Source organism: Cupressus sempervirens, chromosome 11, assembly GCF_028749045.1.
Source record: "Cupressus sempervirens isolate cs-2001-9-10 chromosome 11, ASM2874904v1, whole genome shotgun sequence".
Lineage (NCBI taxonomy): Eukaryota > Viridiplantae > Streptophyta > Pinopsida > Cupressales > Cupressaceae > Cupressus > Cupressus sempervirens.
Genome location: NC_143128.1, coordinates 771,003,510 through 771,030,574, shown reverse-complemented (window position 1 = coordinate 771,030,574; position 27,065 = coordinate 771,003,510). Strand labels below are relative to the sequence as shown.

General features: G+C 37.0%; 1 protein-coding gene across 1 annotated transcript in view; it reads left to right on the top strand.

Moving 5' to 3' along the window:
* Nucleotides 1–599: 599 nt before the first annotated feature.
* Nucleotides 600–27,065, top strand: part of LOC149531883 (uncharacterized) — a 57,876-nt gene continuing 31,410 nt past the window's right edge. The window contains exon 1 of the mRNA XM_089811089.1: nt 600–1,051. Within this exon, the coding sequence (XP_089667215.1) occupies nt 938–1,051 (114 nt within the window). The 5' untranslated portion in view covers nt 600–937. The remainder of the gene's footprint in view (nt 1,052–27,065) is intronic.

Below are 27,065 nucleotides of genomic sequence, written 5' to 3'. Positions count from 1 at the left end.
TTATAAAATTGGCAAAATACCTATTTAATACTATTTATTAATTAAATTATAAATATAATTCAATTGCAATACATTTATTTATATTTTACAATGAACAAATAAATATCTAATTAAAAGCATCTTATGGAAGAATAGACGTTGCCCTCATCTAATGGATCCTATCCCTTAGGGCCCGTTTGGCAACGAGAATAGAAGTGAAATAGGCATATGCAAATTTTTAAAATTTTGAATTTTTCGTTTGGATACACCAAATTAAAATTGGAATATGAAGTAAAATAAGAATACGTATTCCAATTTTAACCAAAAAATGAGATTTTGCAATTTCATCCGAATAGGTGGAATTGAAATACATATTTTAATTTCAAATTTTATTTATTTTAAGAAATTTTTTTTTTTTAGATCTACAAATTCCCCATCAAATTTTGGCTGAACCAAACAGAAAATAGGAATACACACCCCCATTTTCTATTCTAGAGTAGCTATTCCCACCACGGACCCTTAGTCCCATCCACCCTTTAATCTATAGGAAATTAAATTTCAAATGTCTTGCACCCCTTTTTTCTTTTCTTTTATTGTTTTTGGAGCTATCGAGGACTGTTGACTTAAGATGATTGTGAAAATTCCTTTTATAATCACTGGCTTTCAAAAAGGGAGAAAGTACCTACTACGTATATTTTGTGTGGAAGATATGATGCAGGATGAGATCCCCTCAACGACCTCGAGCAATTAATTAAAAAAAAAAAGAGTACAAAGTACCAAAATTGAATTGGGATTTGCTCCTTTGGCGGCGCAGTAAACACTCCGATTCTCCCGATGTCTCCCAAGTTTCCGCCACCCAACGCAGGAAATAGCAATTCCCTCCACTATCACTCTCCATTGTCCTAATGTTTGCCTCCAAAAATAGAACACAAAAATTGCAGAAGAAAAAGAAGAAAGAATGCAAGAAACCGGCGCCCAAAATTCAACAAGTTCGGAAGTGCTGAACAAGCTCAATTGCGATGGAGACTTCGAGCACCTTACTCAGAAGCTCCTCAATCGACTCAAGAAAAATGTATTTTCTCTCATTCTCAAGGCTTCTCTATAAGTTCATTGTGATATTTTGTTTTGTTTTTTAATGGTTGGGTGTGAATTTGATATGTGGGTTATATGAATTCAACCGAATGGTTCTTTTTTTCTGAAAATCTGGGGTCATCACACACAAAGTCGTGTTTATTTTTATATGATTAATTTGGCACAGTCTCTTGATTTTGCATGCTTTATTGTATGAAGTTTTGTTGAGAGAAAAGGGTATTCTCAATATGCTTAACTGGGTTTGATTTTCCTTAAGCTGGCAAGAGACAGGAAAAGCTGAAAATTCTCCTTTATTATCATTTCTTCTGTCTGTGATCCTATTTATAAGTGGATGTCATCTAGTAATGTTTGACCTTTCCAGTGGTCATGTACCTGGCATGATACTATTTTGCGTATTAGTTTTTGCATCTAATTAAATGTTAAGGGCATTCAAGATTTTCTGGTTTTTAATTCTATGCTTCTGGGGGCATTTGTGCGAGAGAAACCCTTATATATGTTTTCTCTGGGCATACAAAATAGATGGTCATTTTATATTCATAGTGTTGTTTGGGTATAGGTAACCATTTCCCGGGGAAGAAAATGTAGAGTAAGGTTAACGTATGCTAATCCTTTACAACTCTTAGCCTTCTAAATAGAAAATGTGACGCTATAACATTTCGAAATTCTGGATTGGCTTGCAGTTGTTATAATTAACTATCAACCCATAAAAAAACATTAATTGGGCAGCTAAAGCACGTATGGATTATGCATTACTTTTATGATCTATAGACTATGGAGGTAACAAAGGCAGGAGCTAATGAGATTGTGTAACTAAACCACAATTATGCATTACTTTTATGATATGTAGGACATGGAGGTAACATAAGGCAGGAGCTAATGAGATTGTGTTACAAATGCCTCTGCTAACTTAATTATATTTATAGATCAAATTGATTGAATTACTAGCTTATAGCTTATGGCTGAAGGGAATTAGATTTGAATTCAAGTTCCTATTTGCTATTAATTTCTATGTAAGGCTACGTTTCTCTCAACATATTTGACCAATGGCCATTCATTTCAGCTGAAATAATTGAGTACAGTCTCAATTAGAGGAATTGGAATGGCTGTAGAGATGGTAACAGCCACCCGCAATGAAGTTATAGGTGATTAATGTTATTGCGTGAGTAAGCTAAAATATTTCTGATGCAAGAGGAATGAAAATGCTCCTGTGGTACTTGACTGGTTCAGGAGATATTTTGAAGGTCCAAGCTTAATACTAGCAGGAAGCTCCTGTTGCATGTGTATGGAGTTAAGTTCCATTTTGGTTCTCAAAAGAGTTCACCAATTGTTATGGACCATACTCGTTGGGTTATGTATACAAAAACATCTGCGAAGTGTTAGATGAATTTAAGCCAAGGAGAATTAGAAGTCTACTGGAGAAGGCTGTCAAACCTTGTTTTGAGACAAACATCTGTTTACATTCATTGCTGTAAGGACATCAGGAATTTTGTTCTTGAACTCATCTGTTAGATAGAACAAGAAAACAACTGACTTAGAAATCAATGAGTTTCAGTTAAGTGCTTTCTCCATCAAAAAACAATGAGGCTCAATAATAAAGCTTACCATATCTCTGACAAGGATAATCAATGCCAGAACTATTTCTGTTGCAGACATGGATAATAATGCTGAAAATGAGTTCTTGGACAATATTATTCAATGTCAGTTTCCAATCCTCATCAAACAAGAATTTTGAATAAGAGACTTGCTTCCAGTGTGGATTAGGATGTTCAATACAAGAGGTAGGTCCATGTCAAACAATGAAAGCAGCATGTAATTTGACAAGCACATCTGAGTAAATGACAACAGCTACGATTTTCACAGAATTAAGGAAGAAAATCAACAATATTCAACAGTTACAATATGGAATTGGTAACACAATTCATTAATATGTCAAAATACAAAGGTGAATTTCTCAGACTTTTGCAGTGAGTATTATTGAATAAAAACCCTTCTGGATTAGTCACGTATATTATTTTCATATGGATTTTGAGTCATACCTCTTAACTACTTGTGTGGATAAGTCAAAATGTGTTAAAGATTACTTAGGTAAGATGTTTGATCAATAATAAGGCATCTAGACGTGGTCTATTTGAGATGACAGCCATACAAGTAGTCCATCTTAAGAGAAGTGGAGCAGAGCCCATTTTTATGGCTCTTACAAGATCAAGCAGTGGATTGGGGAAGTTGCTTAAGTGTTGGAACTGTTAAAACAGAGTAAGGCTAGAGATGATGAATTTAATTGAAATCGATTGTGCCATGAAATGTACTCTCTACTTTGGTGTCTCAAATAAATATTAATAATTTTAAGCCTTCATTTCATTAAGTCTCCAATGGCTAAGGCATTAAAATAATAAAGGGGATGAGTTGGGTCTGAATTTCTAAGTCCAATTTTTTAGTCATGGAAGGGGCCCCATTAAGTTATGAACGGGTTTCTCTAGTTGGCAGTTTAATGGAGAGATTTGTTATAATTAATGGAAATCTTCTTGCCTAAGTTAAATCACCTAAAATTGTGGCTTTCTTGAGGGGTTCACAACTTTTTGAAAGAAGTGGGGTTATAAAGGAATTCAAAGGGAAAGAAGAGGCATTTGATATTTTCTGATTTTCTTATTATTGTCCGTTTACAATTTCCATCAGGACAAAACCCTTGAAATCTTCTGTACTGGACGCAAACCCAGCACAGAACTATCTGCATACAGCTCACGTCTCTGACTTTCATCTTCACAATGAAGAAAACACCAATAACAGTAAACAGAAAGAGTCACATTCGAGTGAAGGAAGCACAGTTACAGCCTGTGATAGGAAAACAATCAGACCTAAAGGTTACAACAACAATCTGCTACAAATAATTGGTAATATGGTAACCGAATGTTGGAATTGCCTCTGGTTATGTGCACAAATAAATTCTGAATATCTATCTTCTGGAAGTTTATGTGATTAAAATGTGAGGTCTGAACAAATCTTTTTTTTCTGAGACTAATGATTTACTTCCAGATCCTATTTTTATGTTGATGTAAGATTTGGTGAAATCAATCAAGGCAAATTGTATGTCAATACACAATTTAGAAGAAAGAATATTTCAGTGGTATCAGAGCTCCAAATCCTGCCAGCTTGTGGGGTTTGTCAGCACATGATAGAGTTTTCAGTTGCATGTCTGATTTTCCAATTGCATGTCAGCATTTTTCAGTTGCATGTCAGATTTTTCAATTGCATGTTAGTTTTTTTTCAATTTCATGTCAGATTTTGTTGTTGCATGTGTGCCTAATCCAATACATGTCTATATGAAGTGGTTCTCAACTTCTATGTATCCCAGAGGGTTTGCACTGCACATATTTAATACCAGAAGGAGGTTGGGGCAACAAGTTAACACTAACATTGACTCATCTAAAGTCAGGATGGGAGAAAGAAGAGATGGCTGTTCAAAATGTTGAATCAGTATTAAAAGATACTGAATACAAATTCACATGTCTGAATCTGAACTAATGTTTATTCGATCACTGTACCGCAGTCCTAGTCTGAAGAGATATAATCATTTATTGATTTCGATGGTCATATCTCTTGTCTGGATCCTTATCTTATATTTGGTCCAAGGGACACAATCATAGATGGTCAAGTCTATTCACCATATGTCTCTTCATAAAGAGACATGATTAGCTATCAAAGAGCATTTATTAAGCAACCCAATCCTAATTGGGTGTGATTAGGTTCAACTAATCATCTGCAAACTTCAATCTGGAATAAGCAATCATAGCCAGGATTTGTTTTCTTGATCGAACATGATCCAAGAGAATGAATACTTCAGAATTTATACTTAGTTTGATGATGATAATTTGGTCAATTTCAAGAGCTATTTCGCTGATGGCAATAACAGTTCTGATTATGTATGTATGTGTATGCACGTATACCAGTTCATATGATGAACTGGTATACATGCATGCACATATGTATACAGATTTATCAGAACAGTCCTTGAATTCTGACCTACACTACCATATCTTTAACACTCCCTCTTAGCTAGGGAAGATGACCAAGTATGAATTGGTTTAGACATCAGCTAACATGTGATATCAAGGAGTATACAAAATATCAAGTCACATGACATTAGTATATCCTATTTATGGTATGTGCACTGACATCATGTCGCATGATGTCTATCATAACATATCATGGCATGTCCACGCATATTACGTCACATAACATCCACCATGATTATCTCATTAAGAACATATTGTTACACAATTGATATCAAGTCAGCATGATATCTATCAAGAAGTCAAACATATATTGACTATCAAGACATTTCCATGAATATTAAGTCAAAAAGATATTTGTCATGATAGTGAACATTGTAAAGTCATCACCTTACAATCTTGAATACAAGTGTACAATATCAGAAAGATAGTCACCTTTCAGTAATGTACATAGGGCCCCCCCTTAAAGTCATAGAGTCACACACATGACAATAAATTTTTTTACACAGAGTTACCATGGGTTCTCTTACAGGGTGTTGTCATGTCATTACACACATGACATCCACCTTGAACCATATCAAAGGGTGGATCGACTATGGCTCAATCCATAGGGTAAAAATAATGACTTTCATCTCAAACTTCTCTCTTAAAAGAAAGAGTATGCAAGGATACAAATGATAGATTACTGATGCTTTAGTTTCTTTTCAGCGAAGGCTTCATTCTCCAACATATCAAGCTTGTCCCTAAAGTACACAAAACTTCTCTCTTAGCATGAGGCTTGGTGAGAATGTTGATTGCCTGTTCTTCAGTGATCATGTACCTCAACTAAAAGCTAGAGAAATCATCTCGTCATGGTGTACTCCCTTTGAATCAATATCAACAAATGTAGGTCCTTAATCTGCTCCCTTTGTGATGGAGGCAAGTTTTGTTCATATACTCCAATCATGGAAATTATCTTGGTCCAAATGACTTGTCATCAGGGACATGATTTATTAGTTTTAATAATCACAACATTGTTCCCAAGAGCAACTTCCCAAACACAAATATATTTGTCTGATTCCATAATAACATGAGTTAATGTAATAAATTGTGAATTTATCCCCTGAGTTGGCTACATCAGGCATTTAAGCTGATTTGGCTTCCTTCTCATATGAACATTTAGGTACCCCAGATTGTCATAAATAACAAAATTTTCTGCATGAACAAGAGTCCCACTAGGACCGAAGCCACCTTCTCAAGCAAGGGGTAGGCTCAAATATTAATACCAGAACATGGTTAGACACCTTATTTGCACTCATAATTAGATTGCAGGCTTCAGACATTTAGCAGCCTCAAATTTGTATGTAATCTTTCTCAACAACAGATTACTGTGTCTTTTCTCAAACAATATATGTATCAAATTCCTTAGGAGTAGAAAGGTATAGCTCATCTAAGTTTTTGGTTTGGATTTTGGTATGGATGTGGGTTCGAGATTCGGGTTCGAAATTTGTCCTTTTTTTTGGGGTTGGGTTCAGATTCGTTTTGGATTCATCCGTACAAAAACCTATGTTTTTAAAAAATATATGTGTGTGTATATATATGCAGCAACAAATAAGTCCATACATCACTATGCTAATAGTAAAGCAACATAGCAAAATACACCAACATAGATAGGTTTCAATTCAACAATATATTAATTGCAGCATTTAGCCATACATACAACATGATACACTTGCTTGGTCACATGCATGGAACATATTTCCATATCAAGGGGACAAGTGAGAATGAAAGTAATTATCAAAAGATAAGTGCAGTTATCTGAATTTTTATTTTGTATTGGTTAGAGGATTTCTAACCAGGCTAGATCAAAAGTTGAGATTCAGATTTTAAGCTCTGGATTCAAAGATATCATATCTTTTTTAAAGACATTGCTCTACAATCGTCAATCTGGATGTCATCTATTATCAATTTGGATTTCCTCTATAAGTAAGTTTTCATTTTCATTCACAAATGCATAAATGACATGGAAACCATCTTTTTTTGTTTTTTTAGTGGTCACTTTAGGGTTGGGAGGATCAAATAGATCAAATTAGGCAAAAAAAGCACTTTAAAACAGTCCAAAAGAATGTTTTGAGATCAAATTGAGCCCAGGTTTGGCCACTGGACAGCAACTTCTTCAAAATTTGCTGCAAATTCTGCCCGGGTTCCTCTCACAGATTTTGCAGCAAATTTGTAGTTCTGCAAGAGAATTTGGACAGAATTTGACAAGGACCAGACTTTGTACAGAATCAAACCAGACTTTGAGGGTTGCTGGAGAGAATCTGGTAACTTAGGCTCAGAACATGACAACCTCATGTCATTTTTCACTCTGATATGGGTGTTATTTCAACAACTAAAAGCCCAACATCCATGAAGATGTAAGTAACTGTAGATAGCTAAGCTTGCACTGGTCAAGATAAGTCTCCTTTCTCACAAATTTAATATATGGAATCACACTTTGTGACAATAGTTTAGGCTGATAATGCCTCATGTGAATAATTTTTCGTCCAATGAGTTAGTTCTATAGCTGAGTCTTCTCTTCTTATCCACACAGATGGTTGATTTTGTTAGGTAACCCTCTGAATAGATGAATCTTGCATATTTTAAGGGCTTCAACCCTAAGCAGCAACAACTCTTTCAACTTGAGCACTTGCTCAATCAGTCTGAATAATGGAACATTGGATTAATTATTAGAAGCACAAATTCAAATCTTTCTACTTTTTCAAATTACTTCAAACAAATATCTCTTCTCTCTAATACTGTGACAAATCTCCAAATTTTGTCTCACTGAAAGTTATTTGCCAATTATGCATATCACATCAATTCAACCTTGCTCTTCACCTTTCAGATTTTAATATTTTAAATACTCCAGAAACGAACTTCAAAATATACAATTCAATTCATTTTCTTTGAATTCCATACTTCTTCAGCCGAAGATTTAAACAATTTTCATCAGCAATTAACAATCTCAATCGAACGAGACAAAATATATAGATCTGTTCAATTTCAACTTCCATTGGGTATACCAATCGTATCATTAGCTAATTATAACATTCCTGTTAGCTGAATAATATGTGTATTACAGAACTCATTAAACACATAATACTCAGCCCAAGTCGTCCACATACTCACCCTTACGATAATAACAATTCAAATGAGGGGCTTGGATTAAATTAATTGAAGCCCGCTTTAAAATAAAATCTCAAAATCAGGTACTTAAAGACATCAGGATTATATATATATATATAAAATTTTATTTAACAGCTCCAAACATATATAATAAAGAACTTCCTAGCCTGACAGTTTTGTCTTATTTGCAAACTTCTGGTAAACAGTGGCATGGAATCACTGAGTCATCGAACTCTTCGACGTTTATTAACCTTACTTCATTCAAATCTATCAAATGACTTTGATAGAGAATTTTGTCTGCAGATACAGTCATATGGTCTCCAGGAAATATATACTGAAATCATTCTAATTTCGATTGCTGTTGGCAAGCAGATATGACATTTATTATCACTGGAGAACATTTTATTACTTTTATTGTTTCCATATGCTAGCAACGCAATCATCAGAAATTCCAACTAAAAAATATATTCTTGTCATCATTGCAAAGAGTATTCAAATATTTATTTCCAGAATCGATTTTGTCTCTGTATTATCTTTTGAAGGTATACATGGATTGTTATGAAGCTCATATCACAGGTAAATGCCACTGCTTAAATATGTGGCTTGAATTAAAATAAACTTTGTTTGCACGATATTTATCATAACACAAATTTTCAGGGCTTCAAAAATAATCTGATCAGATCTTCCTTAGACCGGTTCTGAAGATCTACCTTCAAGCTGTTAGGCTTTATAGAAGGAACGAGGCTCTGATACGTTTAAAATGTTGGATCAGTATTTAAAAATACTGAGTACAAATTCACAGGTGTGAAAATCTGAACTAGTGCTTATTCGATCACTGTATTGCAGTCCTAATCTGAAGAGATATAATCATTTATTGATTTCGATGGTCATATCTCTTGTTTGGATCCTTATCCTATATTTGTTCCAAGGGACACAATCATAGATGTCAAGTCTATTCGCAATAGGTCTCTTCATTAAGAGACATGATTAGATATTAAAGAGCATTTATTAAGAAATCCGATCCTAATCGGGTGTGATTAGGTTTAACCAATCATTTGCAAACTTCAATCTGAAATAAAAAATCATAACCACGACTTTTTTGCTTGATCTAACACGATCGAAGAGAATGAATGCTTCAGAATTTATACTTAGTTTGATGATGATAATTTTGGTCAATTTCAAGAGCTATTTCGTTGATGACAATAACAGTTCTGATTATGTATGTATGTGTATGCATGTATACCAGTTCATATGATGCCCTGGTTTACATACATGCACATATGTATACAGATTTATCAGAACAGCCCTTGAATTTGAACCATATCTTTAACGATGGCAGCCCACTGAGGGAATTAAATGATCAACTTAATAATTTTCTGACAAGTTTTGCCCAACAGCAGCAGCAGAAAGAGCTACAAAAACATCAATAAATGTTGCAACAATTCTAGGATTGTATGATCACAACAAAGGGACGATTAGGAGTTGGATGTTTGAGGTCAGGAAGTTCCAGTAGTCAAGTCAGCAAAAGTGAAGTTGGGCATGAGAACCGAGACAAGACAACCTGTAATGTTTTGAGAACATCAGAGACAAAGCTATATTGACCATTGCATCCCTTTTTTTTCCCTTGTCCAGTTGAACAAGATCCAATTGCTGAGGTTGAGGTAGAAGAGACGCACATCATTGATGATATTATTGAGGCTTGGAATGAATATATGTAGCTTCTAGCTAATATAAGGCAGCTGCTGAATTTAAATCAGTTCATGAACTAGTTTAAGGACAAAGTTAGGAATCGTCTGGAAGGGCAGGACAGGAGGCCTAAAGGGCAAGTTAGATAGGGATTCCAACTAGTAGAGTACAAGGATGCTTTGAGCAAAATTACAATCCCAACTACCAATGGAATTGGAGAAATCTCAGCTAGATCATGGGCTCATAAGTTGGACACCTTTTTGGCATGCAAGCCCATGGAAGAAGAAAAGGTGATTTAGTTTGCTACCATACACCTGGAAGCAGTAGCATATGATTGGTGACAGCACGGACTTGTTTCCCAGGATCGTGCCATAGTTCATTCTTATGAAGAGTTTGTCAAAAGTTTGATTACTCACTTTGACCTGATAGACATAGAAGTCTATTATAGGGAATTGGCATAAGGTAAGAAGCTAGGACTTTTGGAGTCTCACACAAATGAATTCCAAAAGATTTCGTAATGGTTCTTGATATGCCTCAAAGAAGAGTTACAATGCTCTTTATTGAAGATTTAAGTGACAAATTAAAAGCTTAGGTTGAGGTTCACAGGCCTAGTTTATTAGATGATGCTATTGGATTAGCCATGGATTTAAAGTCGCACCTTCCTACCAACCACCAAGGAAAGGTTTCAGTCCTTGAAACATGAGTTTCAATCAGCAAAGAAACATACCTTCCAAAATTGAGCAAGGGACACAAAATTAATTAAGATGGACAAATTCTGCTTCACTTGTAAAGAACCATGGGAACTTGGTCATTGCTGCCTTGGAAAAAGGCAAGGTACATTTGATAGAAGTCTATTTTAATGATGAGGAACAAAATGAGCAGGAGGACAACAATGATGAAGATGTTGCACAAAAGGTTCAACCTCAAAAGATTAAGTTGAAAGATGCTGCAGACAAGGAGACTCCACGCATTGCCATGTTATCTGTAGTACCTTGCAGCTGTCCTTTCTGGATGAAAGGTGTCCTTAAAGGGAAAAGGATGTTATTTTTTTTGATTGGTAAAAAAGGATGGTATTTTTAGTAGACAGTAGAACTACACATAATTTTATAGATGAGGGTTTGGAAAGCAAGCTCGCTAAGGAATTCCTTGGGTTCAATGCTATTGTTGTAGATGGTTTCCCACAAAATTGCAATTGAGCTGTGCCACACGTGAACATACAAATTAGAGAGTACACATTGATATGTAATTTTTATGTGCTTGAGTTGAGTAATGTGGACGCTATTTTAGGAATTGAGCGATTGGAGTCATTTGGACATTATGTTCAGGACTACAAGCAAATGTAGTTGGAATTCATGGTTAATGGAAAGAAAACCATCCTTAAGGCTATGGCTAATGGGGGGGTACAAGTGGTTTCCGCAAAGAGGATGGAGGCCCTTTTTAGACATGATAATGTGGAATGGGCATCTCAGTGTTTTAGTAGAAAGTGGAACTACACATAATTTTATAGATGAAGGATTGGAAGCCAAGGGCGCTAAGGAATTCCTTGGGTTCAATGTTATTGTTGTAGATCATTTCCCACAAAGTTGCAATTGAGCTGTGCCACATGTGAACATACAAATTAGAGAGTACACATTGATATGTGATTTTTATGTGCTTGAGTTGAGTAATGTGGATGATATTTTAGGAATTGAGCGATTGGAGTCATTTGGACATTATGTTCAAGACTTCAAGCAAATGTAGTTGGAATTCATGGTTAATGGAAAGAAAACCATCCTTAAGGCTATGGCTGATGGGGGGGCACAAAGTGGTTTCTGCAAAGAGGATGGAGGCCCTTTTTAGACATGATAATGTGGAATGGGCATCTCAGTCTTTGGTTTCCAACCAATCTTCTACTTGCAGTGAGTCATTTTTCATATTGATATTCAAACCCTGTTAGATAAGCATAGTACAATATTTGGAGATATTCCTCTTGACCATGCACTTGATAAAGGATTTGAGCATGTGTTTGAGATAGAAGAGAGTTCAAAGCTTGTTATCACAATATGACATGCATTCCTGCCATTTCATACAAGAGATTGAAAAAACAATCAAAGAGCTGCTGAAATGGGTCATATTCGTCCTAGTTCCAACTCTTTTGCTTCTATTGTGTTACTAGTTAAAAAGAAGGATGCAACATTACACATGTGCATAGACTACAAGGCATTACACAAGTCATAACACACATTCTTTGTTGCCCTACTTCAGCCACTTCCAATACTTGAGTAGAAATGGGAACTGGGAAGGGATGTCAATGGATTTTATTACAGGTCTACCCCAAGTTCAAGGGAAAGATTGTATTTTCGTAGTTGTAGATAGGTTAATGAATATTCTCATTTCTTTTCCTTTGCTATTGATGTTTTAGTGTCCTAGGTTGCTGAATTGCTTTTTAGGGAGGTCTTTGGGTTGCATGGTCTACATAAGACCATTGTAAGTGATCGGGATAACAAATTTATTAGTATATTTTAGCAGGGACAGAATTGACTCCTAGTACTAGTTACCATCCTGAAAGGGATGGACAGATGGAGATTGTAAACAAATGAGTAGAGGGCTACCTTAGGAGCTATGTTTTAGGACAACAATGTGCTTGGGTAAGGTGGCTTCATCTAGTTGATTATCATTACAGTACCACCTATCATTTGTCAATTGGCATGTCTCCATCCAGGGCTTTGTACGAGTATGATGTTTTATCATTCATAGACCTAACATTTGATGACAATAAGGTTCCTCGTGTAAAGGAGACAATTTAGAGTTATCAGGATATTCTCTATTAAAGTTTGGTAGCTGAAGGAGATATATGCATACTTGTGATTGCAGCAACATTATATTTGAGTATATGCTATGCAATTCTCTGCTGTGTTATCTAATCCTTTAATATGATGAGGCTGCAAAGGGTCTTTGTTTGTGAATGATCTTTCATACGAAGAGCCACACCTTTTAAATATTATGAAGAGTCTTCAATGTTGGATAATGAGAGACCGTGCGTGGATGTTGAAGAGTCAAGACAATGAAGGGATCTTCACTTTGTAATGGCATGATATTGAAGGGTCAAGGCAATTTTACTTTCTTCAGGCATAGTTCATATGTAATAAATAATTGTCATCTTGTGTTTCTAAATATTATTTTAGTTTGAGCCTTGTGTTTGGGCATATTGTATTTCAGACTTCTGATTATTCAATAAAATTTATTTTATTGTGTAGCTAGGTTTTTCCCCTCAAGTTGGAGTGTTTTCTAGGATAAATTGTTGTGTCTTACCATTCATTATTGCTTTTGTTATGATGTTTTTCTGTTTATCTTCATTCCTGGTCCAAAACATTAACATTCTCAAGGCATTGAAAGATAATATCCAGTAGGCCCAAAATCGAGAAAATGTATGAAGACGGACATAGAATGGAGAGGTCATTTCAGGTTGGGGACTTGGTTTTCGTACGGCTACAACCACACAGACAGTGTTCATTGAAGAGTAGTGGTGTGAAAAAATTGAAGCCACGTTTTTACGAGTCCTGCAAAATCCTTAGGATGATTGGTGAAGTTGCATATGAACTGGATCTTCCTGAAGGAAGTAAGCTTCACAACCTTTTTCATGTTTCTTGCCTGTAGAAAGCTTTGGGTCAACACACAGTTGCATCTCCAGTACTGCCAAAATTGGACGAAGAAGGGAAATTGGTATCAGTACCTGAAGGTATTGCTGATTGGAGGACAGAAAGTTGAGAAATAAAATGATCCCGGAATATCTGATTAAATGGAAAGATTTACCGGTTGAGGATGCTATCTAGGAAGGTGAAGAAATCCTGCAGCATCCTAATTTAGGATTGCTAGTGGGCTAGCAATTTGAAAGAGGGGACTGTAATGTCCCCTTCATGTTTAGTGTCTCAAATAAATAATAATAATGCTAAGCCTTCATTTCATTAAGTCCCCAAGGGCTAAGGCATTGAAATAATAAAGGGGACGAGTTGGGTCCGACTCACTCGAGTCCTATTTTTCAGTCATGGAAGGGGCCACATTAAGTTATCAATGCTTTTCTCTAGTTGGCAGATTTATGGAAAGATTTATTATAATTAATGAAAATCTTCTTGCCTAAGTTAAGTCACCTAAAATTATGGCTTTCTTGAGGGGTTTGCAGCTTTTTGAAAGAAATGGATTTATAAAGGAATTCAAAGGGAAAGAAGAGGCATTTGATATTTTCTGATATTTTTATTATTATCTGCTTACAATTTTCAAATGGATGAAACCCTTGAAATCTCCATTGCTTTATGCAAACCCAGCATAGAACTATCTACTCACAGTTCACGTCTCTGCTTTTCATCTTCACAATGAAGAAAACACCAATAGCAGTAAACAAAAGCAGTCACATTTGAGTCAAGGACAGCACAATTAGAGCCTGCGATAGGAAAGGCAGTCATACCTAAAGGTTACAACAATAATCTGCTACGAATAATTGGTAATATGGTAACCGAAGCTTGGAATTGCCTCTGGGTATATGTGCAAATAAATTTTGAATATTTATCTTCTGGAAGTTGGCATGTGATTATGATGTGAGGTCTGAATAAATCTTTTTTCCTGAGATAATGATTTACTTCCAGATCCTATTTTTATGTATGTTGTAAGATTTTGGTGAAATTGATCAAGGCAAATTGTAAGCTGATACACAATCTAGAAGAGAAAATATTTCATGCTAGCAAGACTAATCCATGCAGCGCGAATACTTTGAATGTTCTTGTCAATTTTTTCAAAGAGCTAAGGTAGTCAGATCTTTTCAACTTAAAGATCTTAGGGGTACCCTAATATTTAAAGAGATCAACATAATCATGTGCAAATTGATGAATATGGGAAAAGATTCTGTTTTCAGCAGTGGAGGTTTTTGTAGTGTAACATCTGCACTTGTTGGCATTGAAGGAAGCTTTAGAAGCAAGCAATAAATTATCGAGACAACACTTGGTCTTCTAACATAATTTGGTTACCTCTCCAGCAACAAGATAATGTCATTAGCAAATTGGGCATGATTAATCTCCTAGACCCCATGACAACCTTGATTGTAGTAATGGCTGAAGTGTTCCTTTCAATAGATACAGACTTGCCTAAAGCTTCTGCTAAATAATTTATATATAGGCAGATAGAGGGCAGCCTTGGTGCAAATCTCTATCCATCTTAGAAAATTTGGATAGGGATCCATAATGAGTGGGGCTACCCAAGGAATAATGAAAAATCCAAATATCCATTTGATAAATGAAAGAGAGAATCTAAATCTTTGCAAACCCCATGCCAAAAAATACAGATTAACTTTGTCAGAGCCACTAGCCATGTCAATTTTCATGGAAATCCTCTTCACCCACATTCAACCACCTCCCTCCCGATAACCTCTCGCTTGCAATCTCCCGTGATCCGCAATGACCATTTCCTGTGCGATCACGCATGGAATCTCCAATCTTTCCATCCTTTGCGTTGCGTTTTTGCTAGTGTGTCTATCTCACGTAGTGTTTCGCGTTTCTGCTCAAGTGTTGTCCTTCGCTTCGTGTTTTTGTTGGTGTGCTCGGGCGTTTTTCATCTCACGATTTGTTGGTGTGTTGGGTAGATCATTTCATGGGTCTGTTTGCAATGACTCGTTCACGCGGGGTATATGTTGTGTAGAGTTGTTGAAAACGCAGGTCTGTTTGTGTTTGGTTTGTAGTGGCTCTCTCACGCAAGGGTTTCTCTTTTAGTGTTTTCTCCTGCTTGCTTCTTCCTCTTCTCCTCCGTAGCTTAGTCTAGTCTCCTCCGCTGCTGCTCAGTGTTCGGTTCACACTGCTAGACGGTTTGTTGTTTGTTATTTAGGTTAGAGTGTGAAGATGGTTGTAAATGGAGATGCAGGCTCATCACAATCACAACCTTTGATTTATCAGAGGCTTTGCGACCGGGTAACTAAATTGGAAATGGATAATCAAATACTCAGGGAGCAAATACTATAATTGACTGAGACAATTACAAAACTCAAACATGCCACATGCTCGAATACTTCTCAGATCAAAGGTTTCTCTGATACTTTTACTTTTGAAACTACAGGCTTAAAATCCCACCTGGAATCCATAATCGAGTAGCTTGAGGGGTTAGATACAATCAAAGTACAACAATTGGAAATTGCAGCAAAACACTCTTTGATTTTTGAAACTGAGCAGAAAGTGAAGTCATGGGACTCTCTTTGCAATAACTCAACTACTACTCCCTCTTTATCAAGTTTGGATAAGATTGTTCAGGGGAAGATAGAGGATGAACATGTGAGACGTTCTCGTGAGCTCAATCTGCGAGTTCGTGGTCTCCCTCCCACTATTGACCCTCTCTTTGCTAGATGTTCTTTCCTTAGTGATCAACGTGGTATCTCCGACATCATACTGGATAAATGTTGGATTGGACACCACAACATCCTTTTCATCCGGTTTCTCACCTTTTCAAATAGGCTCTGTGCTCTCAGAGCGAAGAGGAAGTTGTTCTCTCTCGCTTCTAAGATATTCCTAGATGAAGATCTTACGAAGGCAATGGTTACTGAGCTGAAACACACTCGTGGTCTTGTGGTGGAGGCTAGACAGGCTGGGAAGTTATTAGGAATCTCAAAGCAGTTATTCGGGATTCGCCCTAGTGGATGGGAAGTGAGATAGGCCCCCAAGACCAAATGACGGTCTCGCCAATAGTTTGACAAGAGGGAGAACCTCACTTGCTCTCTTCTTTTAACTGCTGTTTTGGTAATGGCTCCCTATGGTCATTACCCAGTTTCTTCCACGATGCGGTGGGGTCCACTGACATACTTGTCATCACTGAGACACATGAGAGTCTCGTACGTCCCCTTCCAGGGTTTACAGGTTATCAATGGCTATCTATTTGTAGAGAGGAGGTTCATTCTTTTGGTGGGGTTTGTGGGTCTGGTGGTGTTGCTTGTTTGATTAGAGATGATATTTTCAGCTTTACTTCTGTTGTCCACTTCGATACGTATGCTAGATTCATGTGGGTCTGTATTAACCGTGAGAGTCACTGTCAAAGAGATATATTCATTGTTGTTTGTTATTTCCCGCTAGCTTTTGTTGACCTTTATGAGTGTGTCTCTCAGTTTGCCGCTTTGGGAGACATCATCATTCTTGGGGATTTCAATGCACAAACCAGAGAACTCCAGACTCCGCTTTATGACGGATGCTTTGATTCCATTTGCACCTCAAAAATTGCTCTGACTAGTTTGGGAGTTCAGTGTATCTCCAATGATGCTCTTGGGCCGATTTTCTACTATGGTCGCCATCTTCTACAGCTTTGTGAGTCCTCTAGTTTTGTGATCTTGAACGGTCTTTCATGCTTTTCGGATTCCGAGCTCTTTACCTTTTGGCCTCACTGCGGGGGTGCCAACATTGTTGATTATGCCCTCACTTCTCTCCTTGGTCTGGTAATGGTTCCCTATGGTCATTACCCAGTTTCTTCCACGATGCAGTGGGGTCTGCTGACATACTTGTCATCACTGAGACACATGAGAGTCTCGTACATCCCATTCCGGGGTTTACAGGTTATCAATGGCTATCTGTTTGTAGAGAGGAGGTTCATTCTTCTGGTGGGGTCTGTGGGTTTGGTGGTGTTGCTTGTTTGATTAGAGATGATATTTTCAGCTTTACTTCTGTTGTTCACTTTGATACGTATGCCAGAGTCATGTGGGTCCGTATTGACTGTAAGAGTCACCGTCAAAGAGATATCTTCATTGTTGTTTGTTATTTCTTGCCAGCTTCCTCTCCTTATGCTATTCATGTTACCGAGGACAGAGACCCATTTGTTGACCTTTATGAGTGTGTCTCTCAGTTTGTTGCTTTGGGAGACATCATCATTCTTGGGGATTTCAATGCATGAACCAGAGAACTCCAGGCTCTGCTTTATGACTAATGCTCTGATTCCATCTGCACCTCAGAAATTGATCCAACTAGTTTGGGAGTTCAGTGTATCTCTGATGATGCTCTTCAGCCGATTTTCTGCTATGGTTGCCATCTTCTACAACTTTGTGAGTCCTTTGGTTTTGTGATCTTAAACGGTCTTTCATACTTTTTGGATTCCGAGCTCTTTACCTTTTGGCCTCACTGTGGGGGTGCCAACGTTGTTGATTATGCCCTCACCTCTACCTCCTTCATCCCCTTCATTCACAGCTTCACCATCTTATGCCTTCCTCTTGCAGACCATGCTCTCCTTAGTATTGCTCTTCACATTTCTCACCAGTTATCGCCTCCTTTCCAGTCTCCTCACCCCTTGTTGCTCGCTACCTATCGCCTTGCTTGTTTCCGCTTTCTCGACGGTGACAGTGAGCTCTTCTCCTCTCATCTTAAGAGGCTCCTTAATCATGCTTCTTATAGCGACTCTTTTGAGGCCTCCATGTTTGATTTGCTAGCTGCGGCTATTTGGAACTTCGCCATTCTTTCCGTCCCTCACTACTCTTCGCTCCCCCTTAGAAGCAAACGCCATAATACATGCCCTATGAACTAATGATTCGATGTTGACTGCAAAATCTTCCATCATTCAGTGCATTTTGCTTTTGAGGCTTATTCCCTCACCTTTGCTCACCTTCGTTCTTCCTATCTCCGTTTTCTTCGTTGTAAGAAACAATCCTTTATTGCGTCTCAGTGTAAATCCCTATGTTCCATGCTTATTCACAATCCCCAGCTCTTCTGGTGCACCTTGTTCCCCCGTTGTCCCCCTGTGGCTCCACCCTTGACTTTCACTCCCTTACCTCTCACACCACAACTCTTTATAACATTCCTGGGCAGCCATCTATCCACCCCATTCTACCTCCTTACTATTACTTGGTCACCCCTTCTAACATTTATGAGGCCATAAGATACACGAGATGCAGTAGAGCAGCTGATGAGGAGGGGTTCCAGGAAGAACTCTTCAAATTTGGTGTCTCAATTTTTGGTTCCTATCTCTCTATACTCTTTAATAGAGTGGTTTGTACTGGTTTCCTTGTTTCTTGGTCAAGGCATTTGACTTATCCGATTCACAAGACCGATCCTATCTTTGACCTTGGTAACTACAAGATCATTATGATCGGACACGCATTTGCAAAACTATATGCTACAACCCTGAATGCTATGTTATCCAAAGAGCTTGATAGGAGAGGTTGTAGAGCTAGAGGATAGGTTGGTTTCTGTGTTGATTACCAAACCATGGATTACATTTTCACTTTATGGGCTATTATTGAGGAGGCTAGACACAGATCAACGAAAGTATACTGCTGCTTTGTTGATTTTCGCAAGGCTTTTGATTCTATTCCTAGGATGGCTCTATTTCAGAGGCTTCATGTGATTGGGATTTCAGAGATGTTGCTAACTGCTATCATGAGATTGTACGAAATTGTGGTGGGTAGATTCAAGACTCTTGAGGGATTCTTAGCTCCGATCCATAGCACCATTGGGGTTAAACAAGGCTGCCCTCTCTACCCCACTTTATTCGGTTTGTATATTAATGAAATTGAGGACTTACTTTTGAACTCCTCGCTCTCTGGTGATGGATGCTACTTGCATCGGGTTTTGATCTCCATTCTTTTTGTGGATGACGTGGCTCGTCTAGCTTCTTCTCCAGAGAGTTTACAGAGGCTTCTTGATGGTTTGGCTTCCTTTTGTGACTAGTGATAGCTTGTGGTTAACTTGGGTAAGACTCGGGTTATGGTCTTTAATTTCTTAAAGACCTCTCACTGTCACTTCTTCTTTCAGGGACAAGAGATCGAGATTACTTCTTATATGTATCTTGGAGTGAAGTTTTCTGGACCCCGCTTCAGTATGAGACCGACGATTCAGTCTAGAGTTAGTAAGGTTATGGGATCTCTTGCTATGCTTGAGAGACAATGTTTTAGACACCATTTTTAGGATACCTCGTCTAAGCTATCCCTCTTAGACTCCTTTGTTCAGCCAACTGTTCTTTATGGCTCAGTGGTTTGGGGGACTTTTCTCCTTGTATTTGATTAGGCCTTGATTGAGCGGGTGTAGACATTGCTTCTATGACTTATCATTAGGTGCCACAGGTTCACTCCTCATAGTATTATTCTAGTTGAGTTCGGTGCTCTTCAAACTTGCAGCCATATATGACCTTATTTGGTTCCTTCATCGCCTTCGTGGTTTTGTAGATTTAGCTAGAGAGCGCGATAGATACTCCTACCTAGTGTACTGCTCTTTTGTTGCCACTGCGAGTTCAGAGACTAGCTCCCGAGCTTGCTGCTGGTATGCTCAGGTATCCTCTTTGTTGAGCTCGATTGGGATTGATATTGACCGCCTCCCTCCATGCCAGTTCTCGTTGAATGCCCCTTCTCATCTCCTCCCCTCACGTCAGGAGTTAAATGAGCATGTCAGATTGGATATCTATAGACAGTATATTATTACCAGCTGGAGTAACCTTCTTGGAGGATTATATCTGAGGATGGCCTTCTATGCTGAGCACTTTTTGAAGATCTATGATGGGATTATTGTTCGTCCTAGCTATCTATCTCGACGTTGGTGTCATGCCTTGCTATCTCTCTAAGGCCCTTCAGAGTTGTTTCTCATCGTTTTCGGGCTCAGATTGACCATCATATGGACAGTGGAGAATAGATCTGTCAGCTGTGTACTTTAGCAAAGGTCAAGACAGAGGCTCACTTTATTTTCCATTGCCCTATCTTTTATGAGATCAGAGGGAGATTTCATTGTTTGTTCTGGGACTATTTTTTTCTTTTAGCTTTCTTCAGTTACATTGACCAACAGTGTCTCACATTTTATCTTTAGGATGCCACCCTGCTCTGCAATAGTACTTTATAGTCACTACTTTCTTACCGACATACCTCTGATCAGCTCATTACTGCCTTTTTCTCACCCTTATCTCCATCACATGGTGTGAAAAGGCTGTCTAGTTCTATCGGTCATTCCAGGTCTGTCAGACCCCGCAACAGTTTTGTCTGACAATGACACTCCTCCAGGAGCTCACATAGATAGATCAAGGCTTATGTTCACCAACAATCTTATCCTTTTGTGATTGATTTCTTTTTCCCAACGAAAGACTCCTAGTCTTTTCCTTGGCATTTCTTTGCACTTCTCTTTTCTTCTTCTTGTTGCTTGTTTCTTCTTTGCTTTTCTTGGACACCGTTTGGTGCTCCTGCTGTTGTTAGTTGTCTTGTTGTAAACTCTTAGTCCCATAGGCCTTTTTTGGTCTTTCGTTGGACATTAATAATAATATCTCATCTTAGTCTCCTTTTTGCTGATAGCATTGCTTCATGAATGATCACGATGTTTCATATGTGTGTTTAATTGTAATGGATAGTCATTGATCCTTAGAGATTATTAGGACCAAAGATATTTTGAGTCTATTGGCGAAGATTTGAGGCATGAACTGCGTGAGGAAATTTAAATTTTTTGAGCTTGTTGAAGGAAACAACATTCTTTTCCTTGGGAATGAAATACAAAAAGGTAGAGTTGATGGTACTGATTAGATTGTTTTTTGAACATCTTCAACTATTTGAAGAAAATAAAATGCAACGAGGTAAAGAAAAATGATGATGGAAATAACTAGAAAACCCATCAAGACTAGGGACTAGCCTTTAGCTGAGCTAGAAATGATGTCTTTGAGCTTCTCTTTGGTGTCTACTTGATAAAGGATATTGTTAATGTGCCCAATGATGACATTTGAGATGTTGTTGTGAAACAACACTTGAATAACAAGGTTTTTGTCCAGTTTCTGATAAAGAGCTTCATAGTGATCATGAGCAACCTTTTTGATTTTTTCAATATTAGATATTTGTTGTCATTTTCTAACACACTTTCTCTGATTATGTTTCTTGGCACTGTTGGGGGTTTTTGAGGTTAAAGAATCTAGTATTAAAGTCTCTCTTAGGAAGCCAAGCCATGTGAGATTTGAGCTTCCGATATTCTTTTTCCTGTCTAGCTTTTCATTCAGGTGAGAGAGAATAAAGTCTCTCTCGGGTTTAAGAGCTTCAGAGAGGGGCTTCATTTCTGAAAGCTCTTCAATTCCTTCAAGCCTGAGTAGAAGGGAATGATTTGGCCTCTAAAAGGTAAAATGGAATTTTAACCATTTTCTCAAATCAAATTTTAATTTGGAAATTCTGAACTTCTAGGTGTCTTGGGCATTGCTAGAGGGGTATCAAGAATTTGAACCGCACTCAACCTTAGAGGAAAAACTAGTCAAATGGACTGAATTGGTGTTTTATCCAAGTTTATTGTTCAAAATGATGCTCTAGACAATTCTACTAGTGATATTACCCCTTAGATTAGAAACCTGTCAATTCTTAAGGCCATGAAGTTGCCTTCAGAACTCTTATTTAACAAAGTGTATATGTCTTCAATATGCTCTCTACAAGGATCGTTGATGCTTAGCCACCCCTTTTTCTCCCAATAGAGAGAACAAGGTTGAAATTGCTTGCCAAATTCAGATTGTAAAAGTCTTGTGTTCCTTGATGAAGGAGAAAATAGATTGTCAATATTGTTTTTTGTTGGCAAGAGAGTTGGGGGTGTAAACACTCATGTAGGTGAGTGGAAATCCTCCTGCCTCGAAGGTTTAAAGAAGCTATTAATCTCTTTCTTTCCCATCAAACTTGGTACAAGTATTTATAAGATTTGCTATTTGGACGCCTCTAGAGATGTTGACGTCATTGATAATTTTCTCTTCATAAATCTTCCAAATAGAGCTCTAGGGGTAAATTGTAGTTTTTAAATTAAGGGTAGTAGTCTTTAATGAGATCCTTGAGCTAGTTTGTCTTAGAACACCATCAGATCCTTGATAGTTCCATGAGAGCAATATCATGGTTTATAGGGTTGCTTGCCTTTGGACAGATCTTCTTGAATTGCTTGGTTCTTACACACTAAATTCTTTTCACCGTCTCAATTCTGATTTCCTGATTTTTATTCTTTCTTTCATTGGTAGATAACTTGGTAAGTATAGGATCAGGATCAATTATAAAAATAATGCCATCGTCATCCTTAAGTTTAGTCAATTGTATTAGGAAAATGGTCTTTCAACTTTGCATACACATATGGATGCTATATATAGTAATTTTACATTTGAGTGTAGATTGGTCTGAAATTTTTCTCAAAGCACGTATCGGCTACAAAAGCATGCCGGTGAATTTTCGAAGATCACATGTAGATTTGAAGACATTAAAGTTTTTAGTTTTTAAAGTTGCAAATGAAAGTTTAAAAGCCAATTTTGAAGGCTTTAGAGGTCCAAAGCAGTCCAACAATATTTGCAACTAGTGTAGTTAGTTATTGCTTGAGAGGTACGTCACAATCATTCTGGCACTTCAAATGATTTCTCAATCAGACACTTGTTTCAAAAGCTTTGGAAGTTGGGTCTTCTAAAATAAGAAATATAAAAACATGTTGGACACATAAATGATTTGTAAAATGATGCAATGGCCAAATATCCAACTATGTTTCATCTCGAAGAAAATACACTTTGACATCAATAAGAACATTTCCAACATTCTCCCTTCTTGAACAAAACAAACTTTGATGTCAATGACAATATTTCCAACAATCTCCCCCTTTCTTATTGATTGCCAAGAATTAATCATTTGTGAAGACAACCATAACATACTACTCTTTGACTTTTTGTAATGCTTTCTTTCTATAACTCCTCCCTTTTGATAGTGATTACAAAGGGATGTCTAGTACTCTTACAAATTATCTCCCCTTTTTGCTATGCTCCATGTCGTCTTTGGGACAAGGATGTTTTAGGGGATGGGATGTGTTTCTTATGGGCACGTTTTAGAGCCAATTTTTAGGGGACAATTGGGACAACTATTAGAAAAAAGAGGGGCTATTAAAAAAATAGGGCAATTTTTATACATAGAGAGAGAATTCAAATATGCATCTCATAACGTTGATAAACCATTTACCATAAACATTTTAGTTGCGAAATACATATAAAATTAACAAAACTGAAAACCCTCTTGCAACTAAAAAATGAAAACTTTTTTGCTTCTGTTCTTTCTTTTTCTTCTTGCCAAGAATGGTTGAAATGAATAAATAAAGAAGAACTTACCTTTTTAGTCTCCAAATAGGGTTCCATAAATTTTTAATTGTTCTTTCTACCCACATGGGGCCCACCCAACAATCAAAAAATACAAAAAGGTGACTTTTTGCAAAACGATGGAAGTATTTTCTGGATGGAAAAGGGGGGATACCATTAGCTACCGGGGTGTAATGTCCCCTCTTTAGCAATTGTTAGCTATGTTGCTGCTAGCCTAGTTTTGATGGTCCCAAGGGCTAGTGAGGAGTTCAGAGGGATCTTGGAGTGATTTGGCCTAGTCATTCCTAGTTTGAGGCCAATTGGAGTTTGTTAGTGGGGTCTTTGGATGGAATTACTATCTACAATAAGTTGACTGGGCATTAGAGTTTGCATATTTCTAATGATTGGACTTGAAGCTTCGCATCGAGAGATTTTCGACAAGCTATCACTTGCTTCATTTTGAGTCCGATTGATATATTATTTTAATGCCTGAAGTTTATTAAAGTAGCATTTAAATTAAATGTTAAAATGATAGTGTTACTTTAATATTATTTCTGTTGGGTTGTGTGTTTGAGAGGGGATGCTCAAGGGAGACATACACCGTTATTTTATATTATTTTATTTTAAAACACTTTATCCCACATTGCTTGTGAAAATTGGGTCAATCCTATGAAGTAGAAATAAAAGGAGAGTTGGTGGTCATTGTTCAACAGGTGGAATATGAGAAGAAAATTAATGTGTGAGTTGTAGATCCGTTCTTGGCATTAGAGGATGTCTATCCTCTCTTGCGACATTCTAGACGTCATTCCCTTGGGTTTGGCCTTTGGAATCCATTGTCATCAGCTTGACTATCAGGGAGATTGGGCGTGTTTCTAGCTACAGGCAGATTTGATGTTTTGCTCATATCTTCTTCATTACTCATCCGACGCTTATGCTACTTTGAGGGAATGATTTTATGAATATATTGGACCGTTTGAGGACAAAAATACTGTAGCAGCACTGTTCATGCAGGTATTGCTCATGCGGCACTATTCACACAGTTACTATTCATGTGGCATTATTCATGTCACTGTAGCAACAGGTTTAAATAACATTTGTTGGAGCATTAAATCAATCAGTGAGTTGATAATCTGCCATGTATTTGATTTTATTAAATTCTAAAAATAACATCTTATCAGCAGTAATACAATTTCCAATCTGCATATCATTGTACTTTCTTTTTGTTCATGTTGTGTGATTTTCAATTCCATGCAAACAAACAATATAAACGTCCCATTTTCGAAGTCATAAGGGGTTAAATTAGTAAACGGAGGAATAAGGAGTTGGATGCAATTTTTTTGACAAAATTCCTATCAATAGTTGTCTTAGTTTTTGGGCATTTAAGGGTGCCCATTTTAGATGGTCAAGGAACAACTAGGCTGTTCCTGACCCCAGTACCTAATGACATCCCAAGTCCCCTATTTTGTGGGAATTGTCGTTTCCGTGGTGTTTCTTCTTTTTTTTGTATTTTCTGGAGCAGCAGTGGGAATGAGACGTTTTTTTATTGTACCTGGGACAAGAGTGAGCCAAAGTGGGCAGGTGATGAACCCCCATGGAGTACTGCCTTTTTGTAATTCTTCCTCTTGACATCAATGTTTCTCTCTTTCTTTGATTTTGCCCATAACTCTCTCACTTGTCAAAATCCATGACAAATGATCTATCTTTGATTTGTTATTTGAATGAATATCAACAAAAAATTGTTTGCAAATGATCTTCATTTAATTGATGAACATAAAATTAGTTTAAATCATATTATGGTTTAAATTCACCAAAGATAGAATTGTGCATGGATTACAAGAGATTAGAGAGGAATTGAGAAAAATAATTTTCAAAGTTTAATAAATGATATTTTCAAAACACATTTATGATCATAGGTGGGACCTACACGTAGAAGGAACAAGAAGCTTGAATTAAAAATGAGTCTAAAATCATTTGAAATACTTCTTTTGGGATCGCCTTTGATAAAGTATAAAAAATTCACCCTTATGGTAAAGAGGAGCAAATAATGGGACAGTTGGACATGTTAGCGAGAATTATTTTAATCATAATTTTAAATTAAATGATTTAAAACAAATTTATGATCAATATAAGAGAAAGTTTATAAAAATTGTGGGACACTTTAGTGTGAAAAAAACTATTGACAGGACAACTCATCAGGAAGATTTTTAAATGTCTTATCGAACACCATTGTCTCTCTGGTGAAATACAAAACACCCTAATTTTGCAGAGTAAGTGATAAGTGATAAAATGAATTAGGGAATTTAACATCTTGAACCAACAATTTTTTTACAAAATACAGTTATCAACATGTATGACAAATGAGGAAGTTTGGTAGATGATTGCAACGGCTTTAATCTTATGACAGGACCAAACATCTTCTTAGGGAATATGATAATTACCTTATTTGCACGAAATTGGTTTGCAAGTTTACAGATACTCATCAAAGCATAGATGCCATATTTGGAATGATAAGAACGAAAGCTGAAGCATAAAGATAACATGAGTTGTTCATAAGGAACAATCATGGATACAATATCAAGGGATGTAATGTTGAAATAGTTAATGAAGATGGATACCCTCTGCTGATGCTACCATGAAAGATGTGGAATAGATGTTTTCGATATAACTTCATTGTGAGACATGTATGCAATAGTGATGGGGAACGTAAACTCTTTGACTTAACCCAATGAAATCTCATGGTGTGTAATCATTGTAGGAACTTGCAAAAAAATTATTGCTTGGAAAGACTTGAGAAACTTTCAAACCGATCACAACTGGTGTGAAAACCAAAAACCTTTGCCAATACACTCCTTGTGTGTGCCAAAACAAGAGCACTAGAATGAACATTCACCAATGCATAAATGATGGAGGAATTTTGTCAATAGTTGTATCAGCCATGGTAGATATGACTACAAAATGTGGAAGTGTAGACAAGGGATATGAACTGAATTTTGAAGGAACCTCCAAATATTTGAATTGATGATGCATTCTCAAACACATCATGACATGGAATGAGTGGGAAATTGATCACATTTACAGATACAAGCAATATATGCAAAGTTGACGAAATTGGTATTATGGATTTTCCAAATTCAAAAATCT